The sequence below is a fragment of the Moschus berezovskii genome, chromosome 6 (assembly GCF_049115385.1).
Source record: "Moschus berezovskii isolate FMDL1 chromosome 6, NW_MosBer_1.0, whole genome shotgun sequence".
Classification (NCBI taxonomy): Eukaryota; Metazoa; Chordata; class Mammalia; order Artiodactyla; family Moschidae; genus Moschus; species Moschus berezovskii.
The window spans coordinates 53,128,614-53,152,665 of NC_142465.1; the positions used below are offsets into that span (position 1 = coordinate 53,128,614).

A 24,052-nucleotide genomic window follows, 5' to 3' on the forward strand; every position below is an offset into this window, starting at 1 on the left:
AAAAATGGCTACAAGGTTAGCAAGAAAGAATCATGAATAATAGGCTACAGAATATACAGATGTAAGAGAGGAGCACCATGGGATGATCAAGCATAGTGAGAGCATGAGACTTCTGGCAAAGCACACTTTGCTGGAGACGCAGCATCATACCTATCAATTTTCCCGTAACAAGAAAAACGTTCAAAAAGACATGGCCTCAGATGGGTCGTTAACAACACTATTTACTGGGAGGAAGGAATCAACCCTTAAGAACATACTGAATTAATACTCAGGGTAGAAGAAATAGGACTGTAAGCTTTGTGCTACTGCTCCCTTATTTCTTGCCTGAAATATTCAAATAAAAAGGTTTTTTCTTGTTTTTATAAAAGTACCAGTATAAAAGGTTACTCCATCCAATTGAATTATGCAAGTGGTTTTAGATAAATCAGTCATTAATTCCTCAAAATTAATCTCATTTCATTAATCTGAGCCATTTTATGATAACACGGAAATAGGGGCCATCGGATAACGTGGTAAAATCTGGGCAGTGCAAAAGGAATCTGGTGGAAGAGTCATGTGGAAACTCCAGCTCATGCTTCCCTCTCTCCCAAGCCTGTGTACTCACACTGACCCCGGAAAGTCACTCAGCTTCAGTAGAGTAGAGGGTAGAAAAGGGGGCTTTATCTGATTCATTGGCCTAAGGACTGCACCATTTTCTAATGGACACAAAGGTATTGTATAAAGTAGGCCCTTCCTAAATATACAAATAATCCAGGGGAATGTATTGTCAAAGTCTTTTAAAAAGATAAAAACTAACAATAATTTGTTAAATATGTGAATTAATGTTTTCTGAATTTTTTCAACAAGAGTAAAAGCTAACATTTTCCCAAAGAAATGAAAAATCATATTGCAGTCTACCTTCTTAGTCTAAGTCACTAAAATTAATTATTCAATTTATAGCTCAGTCACATTCAAAAATACTTCTATCATATTTTTATAGTACAGGGTGTGAAGAACAATTTTCTTAACATAATTCCAAAGTAAACATTATAAAAGATTGACATGCTACTAATAAAATTTTTTAAATTTCTGTAGAGAAAAAAAATCTTAAAGTTAAACATCAAGCAATCAATTGGGAAAAATATTAAAGGCACTATCCTTTTAATAATCAGCAATAGCATTACTAATGTGTACCTAACACTTGATAAGGGATTTAACTATATATTATTTTATTTAGTCCTCATAACATTGACATAGGTATTATAAGTATTCTTCTTTTACAAATGAAGAAACTAGCCTCAGAGAGGTTACATTCAGTTCAGTTCAGTTCAGTCGCTCAGTCGTGTCCTACTCTCCGCGACCCCATGAATCACATTACTTGCCCCCAAATACACAAAGCTTAAAAGACAGAGCCAGGATAAAAATGATGGTCAATCTGACTCAAGCCCTGCTCTTACTTCCAGCCATACACACACACACACACAAAGTTACTAAACAATTCAGAAGAGAATTACAAATGATAAATAATACATAAGAAGAAGAATGTTCACTCTCTCTAGTCATTAGAAATGTAAATTAAAACGAGATCCTACTTTTCACCTATCAGATTAGAAAGAAAATAGGAAGATGGTAATACTCAAGAGTTAGCCAATGTAACCAGAAAAAGATAATACTTTTTATACAACTGGTGAGAGTATAAACTGGTAGTTTTTCTGGAAGGTTAATTTGCAGGAAAACTAAAAGTTTTAAAATGTGCAGACTATTCAGCCTTTATTTTCATTTATTTTATTTTTGTTTATTCACACTGCCAAATTTTTCCTCTACTTCCCTTTGTTCTTTGTCCTTCATTTTCAAACTATATTCTTTGTTGTGTCAAACCAACTCCCTGAATGCTTTTAAAATGAGATACCAATGTTGTACTATAATCCTGTCATCCATTAGCTCTACAACAGTCCTACACAAATAAACCCAAAAGTAGAAATAATGAGATAAAACTGGAAAATATCAGAAAATACAATTAAAATCACATATATCTGCAAAATAGATAGTTCCTTCACTTACAACAAAACTGACGTGAAAGGTCTTTGCCATGTTAATCTTTGTGAAGTAAAAAAAGCAAAGTGAAACCCTCTCATCTCTTGAATTGCTGTAACATGTTGTTAGCTTAGTACCCAAAAATAGATAATGGTATTTTAAAAGTTGTACAACTTATACTCCAATCTGATTAAAGGTGATAATAACAGATCTTTAAATTTTACTTTACATATATTTAATTTTAAAATATTCTTAAAACAAAACTCCAGAGTTATAAAGGTCAATTTTAAACTGTAACATGAAAAATTGGATATTTTAATACATTTTACCAAGTATTGTATGTGGTATGTTCCCCAGGAAGCATACTGTGTACTTGTTGGAAACATATTGGGTATCAATACTGGATATTTGTTGCATAGAAAAGATGCTTATTATTTATTGAAGAACATATTTTTAACTGTATGATATGTAACAAGTTCTTTTTTTCCTCCAAGAGAAAAATTCTTAGCAAATAAGTTATAATTAATTTTAAATCACACCTGTAAAAACATTCAGCATATAAAAGAAAAATAAAAAGTCTACTCTTAATGGAAGCACACACAAAGATCTTAGAACCATGTACATTCTCCTCATCAACTTCCTAACTTAAAAAACTGCAAAATGCATTCTCTGCCTTGAATCCTTTTTGATATAAGGAAATGTGTGAATAAATAGTCTACATATAAAGTACCTCACATAATTTGCTACCTAGAACCATTTCTGAAAGAATACCTAAAGAAGTACTATAGCAAAATGAAATCAGATCTAAGAAAGATCAGGACACAAAAAACAGTAATGAGTAAATAAACAGGTAAAATTAAACAGTTAATTCTAAATAGCAGTTCACAGCATGGCTGTAACACTTAATAAAATTCTTAAGAAATGGTTTTTAAGAAAGTAGAGACATAATGAAAAATATTACAAAAATTCCAGATTGAAGGCAGCTTAAGGGCACAGGTGTGTATGTTTATGTGTTAGTTGCTTAGTCATGTCCAGTTCTTTGTGATTCCATGAGTCAGTAGCCATTCCCTTCTCCAGGGGATCTTCCTGAACCAGGGATCAAACCTGGGTTTCCCACATTGCAGGCAGATTCTTTATCATCTGAGCCAACAGGGAAGCTCCTAAGGGCACGGAGGTCAGAGACAAATCAAAAGTACTAAAGTTCTTATATTGGGAGAACCAGATGGAGGTTTTAGATTTTAACATATTCCCTATATTAACGAAGAACACAAAGTCAAATAGGCTTCTTAAAGTTAACTGGTAGACAGATAAATATAAACCCACGTTTAACTTATAAGTTTTTTAAAAGGAGTAAAAATTTAATTAATCCAATCAAAGACGGAGAGAAAAGGACACGGACAATGGTGTAACAAAAAGAAGACAAGATGTCAGCAACAATACCAAATATATTGGTTTTCATAATAAATTTGGTCAATCAAATATAAGCAATTAAAGACTAATCATTTGGCATTAGTTTAGTAGACATTTATTCAGTCATCATGTGTGACCTAATTGTGCTTTGTGCCAGGGATAAATACAACAGAAGAATTAAACAGGGCCTCTAACCCCAAAGACTTTATAGGATAGGAAGTTAAAGTCATTATATTCCATTTTGTGGAATTCCAAATTAGAAATAATTAAAATAAATTAACATATTTTTCCTATATGGAATTATAAATTCATATACATGGTTTTCAAAAAAATTGTATTATGATATCTGATTAAAAATTAGCTTCAGATTTGATCAGAAATCAATGTATGTTTTTATAAAAATGGTATACCAGTGGTAACAGAAATTAAGGAACACAGAAACAGTGTAGGGATGGGGGTGGCATGATTGCCTTAAGTAGACACAATCAGAAAAATTTATCCAGTTTTTAAGAGGATTTATTACTGGTTCATATAGCTTACAACATATTTTTGCTTTGGTCTTATCCATCCTCCTCCTTTTCCCACCAAACACAACTTGTATCACTATGCTTTCAAAAGATAGACTGATGTGTTTGTTTAAGATGTACAATATCTTTAGACCAAACAGACTTTTTTCCATTTGCCATTTTATGTAGTATTTACACATAACCCTGGTGAAGGAGCAAAATGAGGGATTAAAAAGACTTCCTCTAGGTAAATATGACAGAGGCTGAATACACATCATTATCTCTAGATAAAAAAGACAGAACAACTAGAATCAATGGGCAAAACTCCAAAATTAATAGTTATATTTGCCACCCATTTATACACATAGAAAACATTTATAGTTAAACTCTCTGAAATGACTTATTTGCAAATGATGAAGGTCTGCCTAGTTGTAAAAGTAAATGGAAAAATTACATATTGACTGAAATGCTACCCTGCTTAACCGAAAACAATAATCCTACTTCTTTTATGCTGAACTTAACCTAATAAATATTAACACTTCAAAGGATGTATTCAAGAGTAGCACAAAAGCTATATTTTAGTTGAAATTTCTTTTTAATTTATGCTGTTTTGGCTAAAAAGCAAGTACAATTTGATAAGGTAAAACACAATTTCCAGTGGGTTATATTATGAATGATATATTTTTCCTGTAATATTTTACTGGTTATAAATTTTAGAGTAGAAGCTTAAGATAGTGGTCATTAAAAACAGAATGTGAAAACAGTTTAATCATCTTCAATCATTAATCATGTCATTTTTACCAGATTTCCCTGCTAAGTTATTTGAAACCGATTAAAACATTTGCTAAACCTCATGCGGCGAGTTGACTCACTGGAAAAGACTCTGATGCTGGGAAAGGTTGGGGGCGGGAGGAGAAGGGGACGACGGAGAATGAGATGGCTGGATGGCATCACCGATTCTGTGGACATGAGTTTGAGTGAACTCCGGGAGTTGGTGATGGACAGGGAGGCCTGGCGTGCTGTGATTCATGGGGTCGCGGAGAGTCGGACACGACTGAGCGACTGAACTGAACTGAACTGAAACCATAGCTTTCCTGTTTCTGAACATCACATATACAGCCATTCTATTAACTCAGTGAGAAATGCAGGTAACATATAAATGTAGATGCTTTCACTTTTTGGTTACATAGACCCATGACTCGTTTGGTGACACAACATATATATCAAAATTCATATGAATTGGGGAAATATCTTCTTGAAAAATCATGCCAAGAAAGAAAGATTATTAAATCTAGCAGTAAGAAGAATAAATCATAAGAGAAAGTTACTATCAATCATTTGATAAAAGTAAGACATGGTATCTTTCAGATTTCTAATAGACAAATCTGAAGTATGAAAGAATAGAAAAAATTACTTTTTAATAAACTGGTTACAAGATAGAATTAGTCTAACTGCTTTCCAACTGGGGAATTTCTAAAAGGTAATTAAAAAAATAATAGTTAAGACATGATATACTTTGGATTTCTACAAAACAAATTAGTCTTGAAAAACCATAAAAATATTTCCTTTAAAATTGGTTATAAAATAGAGAGTAGAATTAACCATGGGAAAATACACATGGTTGTCTTTAAATGTTTTCCTCAAATCTATCGTCATGCCTACTAAGTAATAAAATATTAAGCTGCATATCTTTAAATTCAAAATAATCCTACTAACAAAGCATCTTTGTTCATTTATATAATATCCTACTTCAGGAAAACACATACATTTATCATTACTTTGTTGTCACCCTTACCACTGAGAAGTTTTTTACAAATACTAAAACATTGTGATGAGTAACTAGCTGTTGAATTAATAGTTAAATCAACCGCATAATTAAACTGACACTGGGATCTGTGATTATTTTTCCCTTAGGTATGTGCAGGCACACAAACACAAAATAATCAAAAGCCTCCCCCCCTTGGCTTTGTTAACTAGAAAACAGACAGGTAGCAGAGAGAGGTGACTGCTGCCTGTATATCATAGTCATGTAAGAATATCCTAACAGTAGTTTATAGTTAATTTCTACACTGAAAGTTGTTTCTGATACTAAATTATCTTAAAATAATTTACAAATAGCTTGCTTAAGGCAACACGAAAGCTTTATCTGAGTGTAATCAACAATTTTGGATTGAGTGTGGTTACATTAAACTTCCAAGGGAGGCTTCCCAGGTGGCGCTAGTGGTCAAGAATCTGCCTGCCAATGCAGGAGATATAAGAGACAGGCGTTAGATCCCTGGGTCAGAGAACCCCTGGAGGAGGGCATGGCAACCCACTACAGAGAATCCCCATGGACAGAGGAGCCTGGCGGGCTACATACAGTCCAGAGGGTCGCAAAGAGTCAGACACGACGGAAGCAACTTAGCACACATGCACATTAAACTTCCAAACTGATGAAATAGTATTCACTTGACACTAAAATTCCCCTTTTTATTCATTCATTCATTTACAAAAAAATATGAATCATTTTAACAAAACATCATAGTATGTAGTTCTATGAAACTTCTATATTTTGACATGACTATATTTTCATAAAATTTTATAAAATCCTCAGGTTACATAAAATGCATGCTCATTACCCAGAAAATTTGGGATGGGGGAATTGTATTTCATGTATTCAGGGATGAATTTCACATAATTTTAAAACTAGATTTGTGGGAAAATTTTAAATTCTTGTATATATTAACGCACATACTTGAAACTAAAGGCAATTTTAAGTTGTAGTATGCAGTATTCTTCTATAATCTTAAAAAATATAAAATCACACAGCTAGAAAAATAAATATATTAGTACATTGCTTAGAATTTAAAAACCAACAAATGTCTCAATGAATAAATCAGCAAAACACACATATCTAGACAATATTTTAAGAAGTACTGCTAAGAAAGAAGGCTCGATAAAAAAATTGAGTACATTTTCATATAGTATAATTTAAAAGGCAAAAATATAGATTAAAATTAATGTAAAGCAAGCCACAAAATGTGACAAACTTGAAGAAATTCCTATGAAGACAACTCTAATATATCACATTTGAATGAGTTTCAATGCCCCTTTCATTTGTATAGTAAAAATATATTTTATTTCAGTATACAGCAACACAGGGGGAAACTGAATTCATTTTAATAAAATATTTTAGCATAGAAATGATTTTAAATCCAATATGTTATCAGCGTAATACCTCAAACTCTAGTTTTGATTGCTTGGGGAGCCTAGGGTTTACTAGTTTGATAAACTCTAAAACTTAAGTCTTTGCATTGCTGTTTTGTGTTGCTAGGTTCTGTTGTAAAATATGTTAGTTGCTGGCAAATTTTTTTGTTATTTACATCTCTCACCTTCTATATAATGGCCTTCCATCAATATCATAAATTATTTGGACACAAGGTAGTTTATAGGTACATTTTTTGAAGAAAAATATGATTTTTATAAGTGGTAAATATTCTGCATTATTTTGTAAGTGGCAAAAATACTTTCCTTTGCAAAACTCAACATTATTCCATTTATCATTCATTCATTCATCACATATTCAACAAATCTTACCCCGTACTATTGTGTAAAAACATACTGTTGAATAAGTATATCTTTAGTGTATATCAATTAAATGTCTTTAATTTCAACAAAGGACCTCTCTGGTGGTTCAGATGGTAAAGATTCAGCCTGCAATGCAGGAGACCTGGGTTTGATCCCTGGGTTGGGAAGATCCCCTGGAGGAGGGCATGGCAACCCACTCCAGTATTCTTGCCTGGAGAATCCCCATAGACAGAGGAGCCTGGCAGGTTACAGTCCATGGGGTCACAAAGAGTCGGACACGACTGCGGGACTAAGCACAGCACAGCACAATTTCAACAAAAACGGAAAAGCAGTACAACTAAGCTGGTAGATAATTAATTTGCAGTATTTGAATACCACATAGGCCATCTGACCACTTAAGTGATATATGTATTTCAATCTCCAAAATATATATATTGCAAACGCACTAAAATCCACTAAAAGTGGTCATCAAGCAAAAATTTAATTTGCCCTTCTTTGATTCCTATCCAGGAAAATTAATTAAAAAATCAAAAGAACCTCTTGGAAAATGTTCTTTCCTATAGCATAGTTCTATAATACAAAAGACAAGACCAAACATTTTTTGAGACATAAAAAGAACTAAAATGTCATTGTCATTTTAGATTATTTTAATATCAATTTTGATATAATAAGCAAGTGATTTCTAGCTTGCTTATTACTACATTTGTACTTATTCCTTAAAATATTTCATACTGTAAAATATCCTTCTGAGCCTTAGAATACCCATTTATAAAATGGAAATAATTATTAGAATTCTTATAGATTAAATAAGTTAGTAAATATAGAGCACTAAGTACAATGTGTCACACAGCAATATAAAATCAGAGATAGCAATTGTTACTAGAATTAGGTCCAAATTCTTTAATTCTAATAGACTCTCAAGTATACCGTTAGCCCTCAACAAAAGTTCTCCAGTTCTGGCAAGCTGGTTTACTTACTGTTCCTCAAATATATTTTGTACCTTCACTGGAAGAAGCACAAGCTGGAATCAGGATTGCTGGGAGAAATATCAATAACCTCAGATATGCAGATGACACCACCCTTATGGCAGAAAGTGAAGAGGAACTCAAAAGCCTCTTGATGAAAGTGAAAGAGGAGAGTGAAAAGGCTGGCTTGAAGCTCAACATTCAGAAAACAAAGATCATGGCATCTGGTCCCATCACTTCATGGGAAATAGATGGGAAAACAGTGGAAACAGTGTCAGACTTCATTTTTTGGAGCTCCAAAATCACTGCAGATGCTGACTGCAGCCATGAAATTAAAAGACGCTTACTCCTTAGAAGGAAAGTTATGATCAACCTAGATAGTATATTAAAAAGCAGAGATATCACTTTGCCAACCAAGGTCCGTCTAGTCAAGGCTATGGTTTTTCCCGTGGTCATGTATGGATGTGAGAGTTGGACTGTGAAGAAAGCTGATTGCCGAAGAATTGATGCTTTTGAACTGTGGTGCTGGAGAAGACTCTTGAGAGTCCCTTGGACTGCAAAGAGATTCAACCAGTCCATTCTAAAGGAGATCAATCCTGGGTGTTCATTGGAAGGACTGATGCTGAAGCTGAAACTCCAATACTTTGGCCACCTCATGCGACTAGTTGACTCACTGGAAAAGACTCTGATGCTGGGAAGGATTGGGGTTGCGAGGAGAAGGGGACGACAGAGAATGAGATGGCTGGATGGCATCACCGACTCGATGGACATGAGTTTGAGTGAACCCCGGGAGTTGGTGATGGACAGGGAGGCCTGGCGTGCTGTGATTCATGGGGTCGCAGAGTCGGACACGACTGAGCGACTGAACTGAACTGAACCTTCACTTCTGTGTCTGCCTTCAACTGACTTATTATTTTAAATGATCTCCCTCTTTATTTCATGGAAAATAGTGGTTGACTTTATTTTTTGGGCTCCAAAACCACTGCAGATGGTGATTGCAGCCATGAAATTAAAAGATGCTTACTCCTTGGAAGGAAAGTTATGACCAACCTAGACAGCATATTAAAAAGCAGAGATATTAGTTTGCCAACAAAGGTCCATTAGCTAGGCAAGGCTATGATTTTTCCAGTGGTCACGTATGGATGTGAGAGTTGGACTATAAAGAAAACTGATCGCCAAAGAATTGATGCTTTTGAAGTGTGGTGTTGGAGAAGAGACTCTTGAGAGTCCCTTGGACCGCAAGGAGATCCAACCAGTCCATCCTAAAGGAGATCAGTCCTAGGTATTCATTGGAAGGACTGATGTTGAAGCTGAAACTCCAATACTTTGGCTACATGATGCAAAGAACTGACTCCTTGGAAAAGACCCTGATCCTGAGAAAGATTGAAGGCAGAAAGAGGAGGGGACAATAGAGGATGAGATGGTTGGATGGCATCACCGACTCAATGGACATGAGTTTGAGCAAGCTCTGCGAGTTGGTGATGGACAGGGAAGCCTGGCATGTTACAGTCCACGGGGTTGCAAAGAGTTGGACACAACTGAATGGCTGAATTGGGAGCTTGTAGGGAGAAACATCCCCTCTGGGAAAGGCCTGAAAACAGAAATGTTAGGTCTGTGATCTGAGACCAAGAGGGCACCATGGGCCTGGCTGCCCAGACATGCGCTGGGCACGCAGCAGTCCAGCAACACTGACGATGAACGAGACCCACTGCCTCATTATCTGCCCCTGCAGGTCACTTCCCGCCCCACCCCTTGAATTGCACATCTGAAAAATGTGGATACTCTTACTTCGCAAGGGCTCTTAGGAGCCACCATTTATGTAAACATTACACGCAGAGAGCTGACTCATTTGAGAAGACCCTGATGCTGGGAAAGATTGAGGGCAGGAGGAGAAGGGGATGACGGGGAATGAGATTGTTGGATGGCATCACCGACTCAATGGACATGGGTTTGGGTAGACTCCGGCAGTTGGTGATGGACAGGGAGGCCTAGCGTGCTGCGGTTCATGGGGTTGCAAAGAGTTGGACACGACTGAACGACTGAACTGACTGACTTTATGTCTGTTTAAACTCTATCCTTGAAGACCCAAATCTCGCCTTCAACACGGAACCCCCTGATTAATCACTGTAGCCTAAAGTAGTCCCCCTTCTTCTAAGTTCTACTAGGACTCTATGACTGGAACCACTCATATTGTTCTACACCTACAGATAATTCAGTGTGTGTATATGTATCTGATCTCTCCAGTTAGATTATAAGCTCCACGAGGGCAGGAATTGTCATACTCATATATCCGCCACCATGTCTTAGGTGTAGTAAGTGCTCTACATGCACATGTGATTTGACTGATCATGCAGAACAAATGCAAAAGCATCTACATACTGGCTCAATGCATTAACAACAGTATTCTGGACCTGAGAATGTTTAGAAACAAGAGACTACACACAGCCAACAAAACTGCATGAATGGTAGCCAGAACTGGACCAAAATAAGCATCCCAACTTACACTACTTGGTTACAGCTCCTGGTACTTAGAAATAACATGCATGCATACATGCTCAGTGGCTTAGTCTTTGCAACCCCATGGACTATAGCCAGCCAGGCTTCTCTGTCCTTGAGATTTTCCCAGCAAGAATACTGGAGTGGGTTGCCAGTTCCTTTTCCAGGGGATATTCCCAATCCAGGTATCGAACCCACGTCTCCTGCATCTCCTGCATTAGCAGGTAGATTCTTTACCACTGAGCCACATGGGAAGCCCATAGAAATAACATGGATAAATCTCAAAAACATATTATAGAGAAAAGATATCAATGGGCTTCCAAAGTGGTGCTAGTGGTAAGGAACCCACCTGCCAAGGCAGGAGACATAAGAGATGCGGGTTCAGTTGCAAAGAGTCGGACATGACTGAAGCAACTTAGCACACACACAAGCCTCACATGCAAGACTACATACTATATGATTCCATTTTATATGATGTTAAAGAAAAGACATCTAATCAATGATAATTGAAGTCAGAATAGTGGTTCCCTCTGGGGAGTAGTTATTGACTGAAGGTAAATATGAGGGAACATTCTAGGGTAAAGGAAATGGCCTCTGTCTTGGCCTATATATTGACATTGGTCTATATCTTAATTTGAGTATGCTGCAGTGGTGGGTTAAACCATTAAATTTTTAATATATGCTTCAATAGCTAAAAAACATCTAAATTGTAAATTTTAAGTTCTAAAGCTACTACCCATGGTCTCCTGCTCCAAGAACTTGGAAACAAAGTCTTAAGTAGTGGATTTTTAGTATGTTTTTCAAGTCTAATGGCAAAACTATCTTTTGTATGGATGGATGAAGTTGAAACCAATGAAAGTCAAATAAAGTCTCAATGGCCAGGACCATTCCTATTTTGAGATAGATAATTCATGGTAACTTTAACTCATAAAGCTAAACATTCAATTTGTCTGTTTCCAAACTTTGTCCTTGTCAACCACAAATTGGCACTTGCCATGAGTGCTTGCCATCTACCTCTACAAGGATTAAATCATGTGCTGCTGCAGCTGCTGACGTTCAACACCCTTTGAAGGAGTTCGGGGTAAGAGCAGAAATGAGGCACTCTGTGCTCAGGGAAAAACTGGCAGGACAGGTCTTCAGAAAGTTAGATATTCTCAGGAGCTGATTTTATGAGCCCAATTCTTCATATCTAGAAAAGCACTAAAATCCTTCATGGTGAACGACTGTTTCTCGTGACTAGCAAAAACTTCACAGGACCAGCAGAAATTTTCTACACACACAAAAAATAATAAGTGCTTGATTGCATGTATTCCCCTTTACCAAAATCACATTTCTATGTCCTTTCCCCCTAGGTCTTGGGAACAGTCTCCAGAGCTATCTGAGCTATTTGTCTCCTGGGCTGCAGTCCTCATATTGCCCCCAATTAAACTTAACTCGCAACTCTCAGGTTGTGTATTGTTTTTAGTTGACATTCTTCTGTGTGCAAAAGGGTAACTTTCTGGACAGGATCTGACTCCCTATGGAGTTCTGCCTTTCAGTTCAGTTCAGTTCAGTTCAGTTCAGTCGCTCAGTCGTGTCCGACTCTCTGCGACCCCATGAATCACAGCATGCCAGGCCTCCCTGTCCATCACCAACTCCCGGAGTTCACTCAAACTCATGTCCATCGAGTCGGTGATGCCATCCAGCCATCTCATTCTCTGTCGTCCCCGTCTCCTCCCACCCCCAATCCTTCCCAGCATCAGACTCTTTTCCAGTGAGTCAACTTGTCGCATGAGGTGGCCAAAGTATTGGAGTTTCAGTTCTGCCTTTAGGGTGATAATATAAAATAGTAAGGAAATTTCAGCCCCAACATGAATGATTTATTTTGACAAATTGATAAAGTAGGTTCATACGGTAATTTTATGAGTTATAGAGCTTGACTAGAGAAAAAAGACAATGATCATGTAGATGTAAATATTCTGAGCCATGTGAAAATTAGACTTCTCATTGTAAACAAATACATCTGAATTTTAGTTTCATTGATCCATCTCTGAGGTTTGTCCACATAAGTCCATCCCTGGGAGCTATTGAAATATCTACATTTCTGAGTCTAAAATTTTAAGACTAGATACTGGAAAACAGAAAATTTACCAAGGCAATTGATACTAATATTTCAGGCCTCTTGGGAAACTGCCAGGAACATTTTCAGTGGCCTACTAACAGCCACATTGTAATCATTTATAAATCTGTACTATACTTGGTATTTTTAAGGTGTGTTTATAAACATGTTTAATTCGAAAAAAGATTAAATTTGATAATATATAATAGTACACATAGTAATTATACAAAATAAAAAGCTAATAATAGAAAACTTTAAAACAAAAGTTGCTCATTAAAATAACTATCTTATGATCTAATAAAAAGGACACAGTCCTTGCAACTTGAAGACCTGAAGTTCAGCCCTAGATTAGCCAATTACCACTTATGTGGACTTAAGCAACTCAATAAACCTTACTGTATGTCAGAAAGGTAAAAATAGCCCTGTGTATATTACAAAGATTTTTATGAGTCTCAAATGATAAGATTAATTAGATGCTTTTCAAATGGTAAAGCATTATTAACATAAATATTTCTATCATCATATATCCATTAATATCACATCTGAAGTTAGGTTACCACATGATACAACTACATAGAAGGAATTAGATCCACTTAAAAATATAATCACATTAACTCTATAAAATATTTTTATTAAATAACTGATCTAAGGACATAAAGTTCTCCTGTGATAGATTCAATTTGGGGCTTCTATTATTCTTCCCTTCCTATCTCCATACCCTTCACCATGTGATTCGGCATTTCTGCTCACTAGAGGGAAGACAGCATACTTAACACCTGCATGACAAGTGACAAGAACATGCTCTTTCCATTTCTTTCCTTTTGGCTTGAACATGCTAAGTGCTTGGACAATGGGATGCTACCAGATCTGTTGCAGAGACTTGAAATGCGCTTGCACAGTGGGGCTTGCCTTCTTCTCTTTTACCGTTAATAAGACTTGTGAAGCAGACCTGAACCTAACCTGTGACTAGTTTATGTCAACCAACTCCCAGCCAAGCCATAGATGTGTGAGCACAAATAAACTACTGTTGCTTTAAGTCACTGCTTTTTATGGTGTCCTTTCACACTTTGTTACCATGACTATCACTAACTAATAGGCCCAGTGATTATACAGAACACAGTGATTATATAGAACATAGTACTCTATATTTGTATGATCATTAATTTAAAGGATCATCTTTAGGTTACTAATAGATAATGTAACCCATAGCCATTAATTTTATCATTTAATCAGAAGTAATCAGTGACTACTAACTATTTACCAGGGAATATTCTAGGCCCTGGGCTATTCAGGGTATGGAACATTAGCTTCCCTAATAAACAAGGGCAAATTCTTAGTGGCCTATTACAGTAAAAGTTTATTTCCCTCTACATAAAGGCCAATGAAGATGTTCTTGGATGAAGAGCTCTCCTGAGTGGATCTCTTCCAAGTATGACTCAGGAACCAAGACTCTTTCCATACTGTGATGCCATCATGTTCATTCAACATGTACCTCTGATGTCACCTCAGAGGGGGAAGTGGGATGTGGGAAAGCTTATTGGATACTTAATCCACTTAGCCCAGAAATGACATATACTCCACTGGGAGAATTAGTCATATGTCCCCACACAGATGCAAAGGGGCTGGAAACTGTAATCTCTGGCTGAGGAGCCACTTCCCAGCAACAACTCTACACCATAAAAGGGGAGGATAAATCTTCGGTCGTTACTTAAGCATTTCAATCACAGCTGGAGAACAGAACAAAGACTCCCAATCTCATTGAATTTTTATTTATTGACTAATTATCTCATACCAGATACCAAATTTATAAAGGTGAATAAGACATTATTCTTGCCTTCAAAAAAAGTCATAGACTTTGAGAGAAAGAGGGATACACACAAATAATTATAGCAGATAATAAATGCTATAGTAAATGTAAGTACAAGATCCAGTGTTTGTACAGTGGAAGGGATGATGAATTTCTGGGGAGGTGTTAAGGAAGACTATGTTTAATTGAGGGGGTGATGCCTGAGCTGAGCCTTAAAAGATAAATAGAATCTTGCCAGACAGATGGAGAAGTAGGGGAGGATGTTAAGTGGAGAAAACAAACGTTTGCATCATATAATGGTGCAGAGCCTTTTTCCTTATCAAGTTATGGAATCAAGGGCAAGAGGAAAGAGGAAAACACTGGTATTTACAATGGTAAAACAGCTTCTTGTTTCACATATAAATTTGGAATAACATAAGTTTCTTAATTGGGCTTCCCTGGTGGCTCAGCAGTACAGAATCTGCCTGCCATTGCAGGAGATACAAGAGACCCAGGTTCAATCCCTAGGTTGGGAAGATCCTCTGGAGAAGAAAATAGCAATCCACTCCAGTATTCTTGCCTGGAGAATCCCACTGACATGGAGTTGCAAAGAGTCAGACACGACTTAGCAACTGAACAACAACAAAAAGTTTACTAATTAGAGCAGCTATCATTTCAATGAGCAATGCTTTGGAATAATGTTCTCTACAGAAAGACAAGTGCAATCTATGACCTAAGCAAGATGGCAAGTGCCAGAATATATAGAGTGCCTAGAGCAGACAACACAGAGATGGTGATACTTAAGGAGGCAGAATTCAGGAGAAAAAACACTGAATGACAAATCATCTCTCCTCTCAAAGTCTTTGTCAGGTAGAACAAAACAAACAAACAACGGTAAAAATGATGAATTGGTTTGATCTAATAATTATGTGTCACACTCCTTATGTTGCAGAGAATATAGTTTTCAAATCACCCACAGAAGAATTACAAAAATTAAACACCAACTAGGCCCCAAGATAAAAATCTAATTAGTACTGAACAATAAACTTAGTAAAAAAGTAATAAGGTCACATTCTTTGACCACCAAAGCAATGAAACTGAAAATTATTAAACAAACGTAGCAAGTAGAAAATTTGGAAGTTCAAAAAACACTTTCCTAAATAATCAATGTGTCCAAAAGAAAATCAAAACAGCAGCTACTTAAAATATGATTTAAAAAAAAAATCTCAGATTCAGTTAAAGCTTTGATGAAGGAAATTTATGGTTTTAAAAACTTTAATTGCAAGTCAGAAGGAATGAAAACACAAAATTTAAGTCTATGACATAATGATTATATATGAAATCCAAGAAAACCAATTGAAAATTATTAGAAATAAAGAGAGACTTCCTCAGATTTATCTGCTCCAGCACCTCGGTACTTTGCCACCATGCCTCGCTGCTTCCTGGTCTTTAGTCTGTAAAAGGTAAATGAAGGGCTATGTCCCCTCTAAGTGCTTCCACACAATCCCATGAGATTGTTACAGAGGAGGTTGCTTGATTTTCCAGGCCAACCTTGAATACGATCCAGTAAAAGAATGAATTAAAAAATAAATAAAAGTGAAGAGAATGGTATTCACAAACATTTGTCATTGTTCTCTTCTAAGTTAATCTCTCTTAATGATAATCAAATGTGAAATGTCACTCCTTATTAAAAGCTATAGAAAAACTAAACGCTCGCCATTAGCATTATTAGGTTGTTCTCTTAAAAGTGTTCTCTTTAAGGCAGAAAGCAGTGAGATGCTTTGAACAAAGTAAAGAAAGGTGAATTTGTCAAAATTTAAAATATATTAGCTTATATCTAAATATCAAGAGTTCTTTAACACACTATCTGTATCTAAATTTAACCTCGGTAGCCCTTCTCAGCTAAATATGCAAAGAAATTCATGTGAATTTGTATAACAGACCAACCGGCTAAGAGTCTATAAGAGAAGGAATTGTATCCCCTCTGCTCGGAGGTAGAGTATCAGCATCTGGCATGTAGTATGCCTAATAAATATATGTTGAATGATGTCCAAAGACAGACTTCAATATTCTTACAGAGATTTACATTTTATTTCTTGGCTCTTCACTGTTAAGAGAACCTCAAAAATAAGAAATCTAAAAAAACAAATTGATTTGTAAGAGTGAAACGATATTGTCAACATATTCTCACATTTATAAGATCTGAAAATGTTTTCCTTATTAATATTTCTAAGAAAGGCTTACTATGTTAGGCAGATTGTCTCATTTGCTAATAAGCTTTCAAAATTCTAGTTCTATATTCAAATTCCCCATTTTCCTTCAATTTAGTGACCACCATTAACAGCCCACTCTATTTTTCACCACCCATATGTTTTTGCCTCAAGCTTTAACTGATTATATTCTTTGATTTCCTTTCCCTGGTGTAGACTCCTTTTCAACTACAGATCTTAAAAGCGACACTAGCTGCTTTTTGTTCCTTGGAGCTTTTGAGGGTTTTTTTTCTCTCTTTCAGGATAATTATATTCTGTTGTGCCTTTTATTATCGTGTCTTTTAGGATCTCCTAACCTTGTACAGTCTTGGACTTTATTTAATAGTGAGCTCTCTCCTCCACTCTCCACACTAAACCATGCTCATTAGGTTTCTTAATCCTCCATAATTCGCTTTCATGAAATCTTATACCTTTGAGTTGCTGTGTTCTATGAGCCCATTTCCTTAGTACTGCTATTCCAAGCAGCCCAGAATCAACAACCACTAAACATAAGCTTATTCACTTTCTCAGCCAACATGACTCTACAGGAAAAAAAAAAAAAATCTTTGTTTTGAATGTTTATGGACCATGAAACTATACCATTTAACTTGGTATTTCATTTTCTCACCCAAACACTGCCTGAGAAGGTGAGGACCACAAAATTAGACTCTGGGCAGTCTTTACCATACAGTTTTTAACTTATAGGTTTCAAGTTCTTCTTGGTCAGAAAACTATTGTATTTTAATAGAACAGAAATAACAATATCCTGATGTTATGTAGTAGCTAGTAAATTCTAACTATATCTTTTTCTCATACCCAGAATTCAGGAGATGAGAAAAAAACATATTTTTCCAGTTATTCTACAAGAGCTCTGCTTTTCCAAATGGGTTGTTTTTTAAAAGACATGCTCACATCACTGAAATTTGACTACACAGCCAACTTTGATCTTTTCAGCAATTCATTCTTTGCTTTGTCTTCCATTCTGCTCATCACTGGCACCTTTGCTGATAGGTATGTACAGAAAGGCCAAGAGAGCATATAGTCTGGGTTTTGTTTTAACTTCCTAAGGACTTTGGTTAAATTTTTAAAAACTGACAACACACAAAATAAAACCCAACCAAACTTGGTAGAGAATTGAAAGAGTTAATGAAGTTTCCAAAGGTGCCTAGCTTATTCAAGCAAAGTTTACACTTCAGCCCTGTGCATGTTAACGTGATTCTCTCCATCCAGATGATAGAAAGCAAAGCCAGTAAGTTCTTTATTTAATTGGTTTGCATCCACACACTGACCTCCAGGGCTCTGTTTACATAGCCTATCATGCAATATGCTCCACAGTTCTCTGCCTCTTTCAAAAGCATGTTTCTCCTGAGATTTGATATATGGCTTTCATGTTTAATCACTACACTAAACTCAATGCTCTGCTTCCTCCAACATCAACTAACTTCCCTTCTTGGGAGGTGGGGAGAAGAGCACTGCCTCTTGCTACTTCTGAACATAAAAGGAAGTCTGTTTTACTCTATTAGTAAAATCACCAACTACTCAGGATCATAGACAAGCAACATTAGTACATTAACTAGGAAACAGTATTAAAATGGAAACTTTAAAACTCCTTTAGAAACAAGGTATGCTGATTGTTCTCAACTGGCAAAGCTAACCTTTAGGTCACTGGGTTATAAGCAGAAATGGAGGTTAAACAGGATACAACTCAGTACATAGAGGACACAGCTAGACGGCAGCTAAAGTTTGCATCAAATTAGTCTTGAGGACAGAACAATTCTGGGGTTCTCAGATTAGAATTAATTCAGCACCTTCTGATTTTTTCTTAACCTTCACCACATGAATAGAACTTGCAACATCCCCAACTGAATGTGGACACGGTAATGTCAAGATACTTTCTATAAGAATTTGTATGTGACTCAAATTTCTGAGATAAATGAAAACCTCAGAAAAATAACTGGCTTCTTTCAATAAGTCAACACAATTTATAATTTTCAGGTTTTAAAAATCACATGAAATGTATTTCACTTTAAGATAATTCAAGCAAAAAAAGAAAACTGAAACAAAAGGCAAAGTATTGATAACAGTAAAAGCTAGATGATGAATGTGTATGAGCCCACTATACTATACCCTCTACTTTTATATACAGTTGAAATTTTTTCATTAAAAATTGTTTTTAAACTTTAAAAGTGCAAAGTTGTTTGTGAATCTGCTTTCGTAGAAAAAATCTATACAACTTTGATAAGAAAAAATTAAAACACTTCCTAGGCTGATCATTTTGGTATACATTTAAAAACTGACATTTTTCACCATGTGTTGACAATGAAAACTTCCCTTCCTTCCTTCTGAATCTCACTCTACAGCCTGAAACTCATTTATACAAACTGCAAATATGCAGTAAGCTGCATAAGTTGGGTCCTTTACTTGAAGCACCCAAATAAACTGTATACATACACACACACACACATATTTTACTTTGAAATTCTTTCCTTTATGGCTAGTCATTGACCATACTATTTATTTTTTTAAGAGCTTTTTTTTTCTTAGTAAGATCAGCATCTTCCTTCATTTAAAAATCTTACTTTGTCAGGAACACTGTTACAGTTGTATACAACATTAAACAGAGCTAGTTTACTTTCTGTATTTGATGAACAATAGAGAACCTGAACCTATTAAAGTCATATATTTAATTGTTCCAACATGCTACCTTATTCTAACCAAGATTCGCATGCTATAGAATGCCAAATAATACATTTCTAGCTTTCTTTGTCACGATTCTTTCTTTTGATATTAAGCTAAAAGAATTTATAAGAAAAAAGAATTACCTGATTCTTAACTTGAAACGATCTGAATTCTTTCCACAACATATTTAGATTCAAAATTAAAAGAAAAAATAAACATTTAATCATATTCCCTGTAAGAATTTTCAGAGCACAAAACTTGGGAGCTTTCAGAGACAGGCAGATGTTGTTCATGAAAGATGTTTAAAAAAATTAAGACTTAGAAAAAATAAGAATCATGAACAAAATCTTTGGTCACAACAGTGAAAGATGTGTGCCTGTACAGATGTTATAACTATTTTCATGATAAATATTAACCTTCACTACAGGAATTTAGCAGCACACTTTAATTTGGATTTGAAAATTTAACATAAATTTTCTAACTTTGACAATAGCTGCCTAATATTTCAGTTTTATACACTATTTCCAGGTTTTGCCTTCAAAATGAACCTAGTGGACTTTTTCATTTTTAAAAGTTATATTCCAGATCCTGTAGGTTAAAACCAGTTTTTGGCTTGATTTTTAAGGTGTTTGACCATAATAAAGTGGATTTTTAGTAAATATTTGATGGCTGATTGGCAATGATAAAAAGACAGTTGTATGTAAAAATTAATCCTCACTTTTTTCCATTTCTCTTTTATTGTATTTGAATATTTAAACTATTTAAAAATGACAAAGACTTTTTACCCTATTTTGAATATTTTACCCTATTTTACTCCTATGAATCAATTTAAAAAAAGGTCAAAAGAATGGATACAATGCCATCATGCCTTTAGTCTCCACATCATCAACAGTGCAAACCAGAAATGTTTACCTTCTATTATCACTGTCACATGTGACTCAGAAGCCCAAGAGCACACAGAATGGAAAGAATTCTGATATCACAGTTCTTAAATTGAGTGAAATTGTTAACTCAAACGTACAGATGTCATATTTAAAGGGTCTCACACCAAGTTGAAGAAATTCATTAAGCCATACAATAAAAGATACCGTTTTTGAAGAAGAAAAACATGTCAGCTCCTTAACATCACTATCAAAAAGTATAGTCCTTGGTTTCTTTGCTAACATAATAAACAAAAACTTTTTTTTAAGTTAAAACATAGTGGAACTCAAACCAGAGTAAGAATGTTACTTTTAAATTCAACGAGTTATACATTTTTCTGCAAATTATTTTCTTCTGGAATTGAAAATTAATGTTTATTTATCTATAATACTTCGATAAAAGGCATAACTCCTTTGTACTGAACATGAGGTAATTTTTGTCTATTAATTGTAAACACCATCAGAAACTCTGGAGCACGAAAATCTCAGCTAGTGACATGAGGACACAGTCAAATGTAAGGATTATATAGCTATATTCATGCTTAATGAGAAGAAAACATCCAGTGAGGCTGATATGCCACTGTTTGTGAGAATGTAAATTTTGTCTTGACAGAGCCAAAACAATGGCTTAAGGTGACCTTCATTTTCCATCACCCATCTCCCTGGCAAAACAGATTTTAAAAAATGAATAAGTCATAGACAAATTTCTATTTCTATTGGCTAAAACCCTTTCCAGTTTGCTGGATTAAATGTATCTATTACCCATATGTGATGACAAGTCACTTGCAGAGAACCTTCAAATTACTCAGGATTTCTGTCCACTGAGAGAATAACATTCTGTTTTTAGCAATGAGTATCTGTGACCTTCACCTTTGCTTTTAAAATGAAACTCTGCAGATATTGAGTCTTTAGTACTTATTTCAGAACCATCGAGAATCCCAAAGTGAACATCTTAATAACTTATGGTTCCAAGCAGTCAATAGTCCTGATTTGAGGTGGGGTTCATGTTTTGAAAAGAGACTGTCTAGTCTGTTTAAAATAAAAATAGTTCTTGATCTGATGAATTACTCCTCAGAGAATAATGTAAATAAAATATACTCAGAATAACATTATTAATATAAACATACCTGAACCGGAGTCAAATTTGGTTTCTGACCTGCAAAGGGAAAGAAAATTTTTACAATATAAAAATTGCTTATTAAACAGTAACTTAAGAGGGGGGAAAGATGTAATAGTTACAGATTTCAGTACATTGGTCAACAAGTAAGATAGCATTTTAAAATGTAAATACATATTTATTTTAACCATTTTAAGGGCATGTATAACCTAAGGTCCTCTAAACATGTACATATCCATAGAGATGGCACAGTATGGAAAAGATATTAACTTTTCAGCATTTTTTTGAGAGAGAATCAATTTTGTAAAACAAACAAAAAAAGGCAGCCAATCTTTACAGATTAACTTTTCAGTAATATAATAAAGCAATTTAAAAAACTCTCAAATTTTAAATTATCCTTTTTACTTATTATTAAAGATTTTCAATTATTCAAAATCAAGTAATTTTTCACTAAGTTCTTCACAGAGTAAATGAACCTAGTAACCCCATACATTTAATAAGAAGGAGAAAAAAAATCTGAGCCCTTGTGGGAACATGATGTTTCAGATATAGGTTAATACTGGTTGTAAATTCAGAAGCCTTTGAAGCTCTCAGTCTGGCTGTGGGAAAACTTCTGTTGGGTAATTACTCTCAAGATGCTGCTGATGTGCTGTCAAGCAGAATTAACCCTATGACTAGGCCTATCTACACAAACTACTATAAGACAGCATTGTCTATATCTAGCTCTCAAACCAATTAGTGGGCATGCTCCAGTTGGATTTATATCACACATTAACAATCAATAGTATATATGTTCACAGCTGCCACAGCAAGATACAAGAACCGACCAGCAGGAGTCCTGTTAAAGGATGTTACATTGACAGAGAAGATTTTTTTTTTTCCTGGGGAAATGTAGTTAACTAAGTGGGAAAGGAGATTTCTTTGAAATTACGCCAGGGTACCAAAGCACTTTTGGAAGCGGTGGCTTTCTTTACCTAAATTAGCTTCAAGAAAAGTCATCAAAGGAGGAAGGGGGAAAGGATAAGCAAGAAACAGGTTCCTTTGACATAAAAATTCATTTTCTCAAGTACTCCCAAATAAAGTTTCAGCTGAGGCTTCAACAAAGTCAATAATCACAAACACAAAAAAAATGATTATTACAACCATGGTTATCAACAACCGCCACTATAATCCAGGCTCAGATCTGTCTCATATCCTGGCCCCACTATAGTCCTCAGCTTGATCCTTTGCTCAGGTGTCCCTGATCCCTGTTTCAGGTGCAAACCTACTTTCACTTTTTGTCCTCTCCTCTTCTGGAAAGCCTGGCATCATGCCCACTTCTTTGTTTCCCGCATCTCTGGGCATAACTCTAAACGGCAACACTCACCACACATTGTCCTGCTGGTCTCCTTGCCTGTCTTCTCCACTAGCCTATGCCTTACGGAAGTCCTCAGCCACAGCATCGGCCTAGTGCCTGGTGCTTATGCCTTTAACGGGAAATGTCTGTATGTCAACAAATGTCTATAAAGGGAGATCCCTGCCTCCCCATGCATCCTGTGTAAGAGGTGCTCTTCCTTCCAAGATTCCCTACACTCATGTCCAAAAGGGCTCTCTGTCATCTCCCCTGAAACCAGGCTAGAGCAATTGCTCCTTCTTCCTGTTAAATCTTCAATATCTGAGTCTCCCCAGGTTCCTCCTCCCTTACGTATAGAAGAGCTCCATAATTAACTTAAAACCCTCCTTCAAACCTGTGTCATACTCTTGTTATCCCTTTTTCTTCCTGGCTTTACAAGCCAGTATACTGAGAGGATAGACTCTAACCTATACTGAACATCTTCCTTTCCTGACCTCCCAACATAGTCACTCCGTGAAACACAAGGATCTGTCCTTGTTAAGTTTTCTCAATGGCTTCCTAATACCAAACGCAACAGCCCTGTTACAGTCCCCACTTTACTAAGCCTCTCTCCCACTAAAATCCTGCCTGAACGTTGTGCTGTGACCTCAAATGCCACATGTACTAAACTGAATTCATTTTCTTTTCCCACAAATATAATTCTCCTGCTATATTTCCTATCCTTTTGAGTCAGAAATGATGATGCTATTCTAGTTTTCTTCTGCACCCCCAATATCTAATTAGTCACCCAAACCTGTTGACTCTACTACCTTCCCCCTCCTCTCTATCCTCATTCTTACCACCTTTAGCCCTATCTTGGGCTTCCCTGGTGGCTCAGAAGGTAAAGAATCTACCTGCCATGCGGGAGACCAGA

General features: G+C 35.8%; 1 protein-coding gene across 4 annotated transcripts in view; it reads right to left on the reverse strand.

Moving 5' to 3' along the window:
* Window positions 1-24,052, reverse strand: part of MSRB3 (methionine sulfoxide reductase B3) — a 192,345-nt gene that overhangs the window by 70,606 nt on the left and 97,687 nt on the right. For all 4 annotated transcript variants that reach the window (XM_055395103.2, XM_055395105.2, XM_055395104.2 and 1 more), the window contains one exon: window positions 21,817-21,845. In XM_055395103.2, the coding sequence (XP_055251078.1) occupies window positions 21,817-21,845 (29 nt within the window). The remainder of the gene's footprint in view (window positions 1-21,816; window positions 21,846-24,052) is intronic.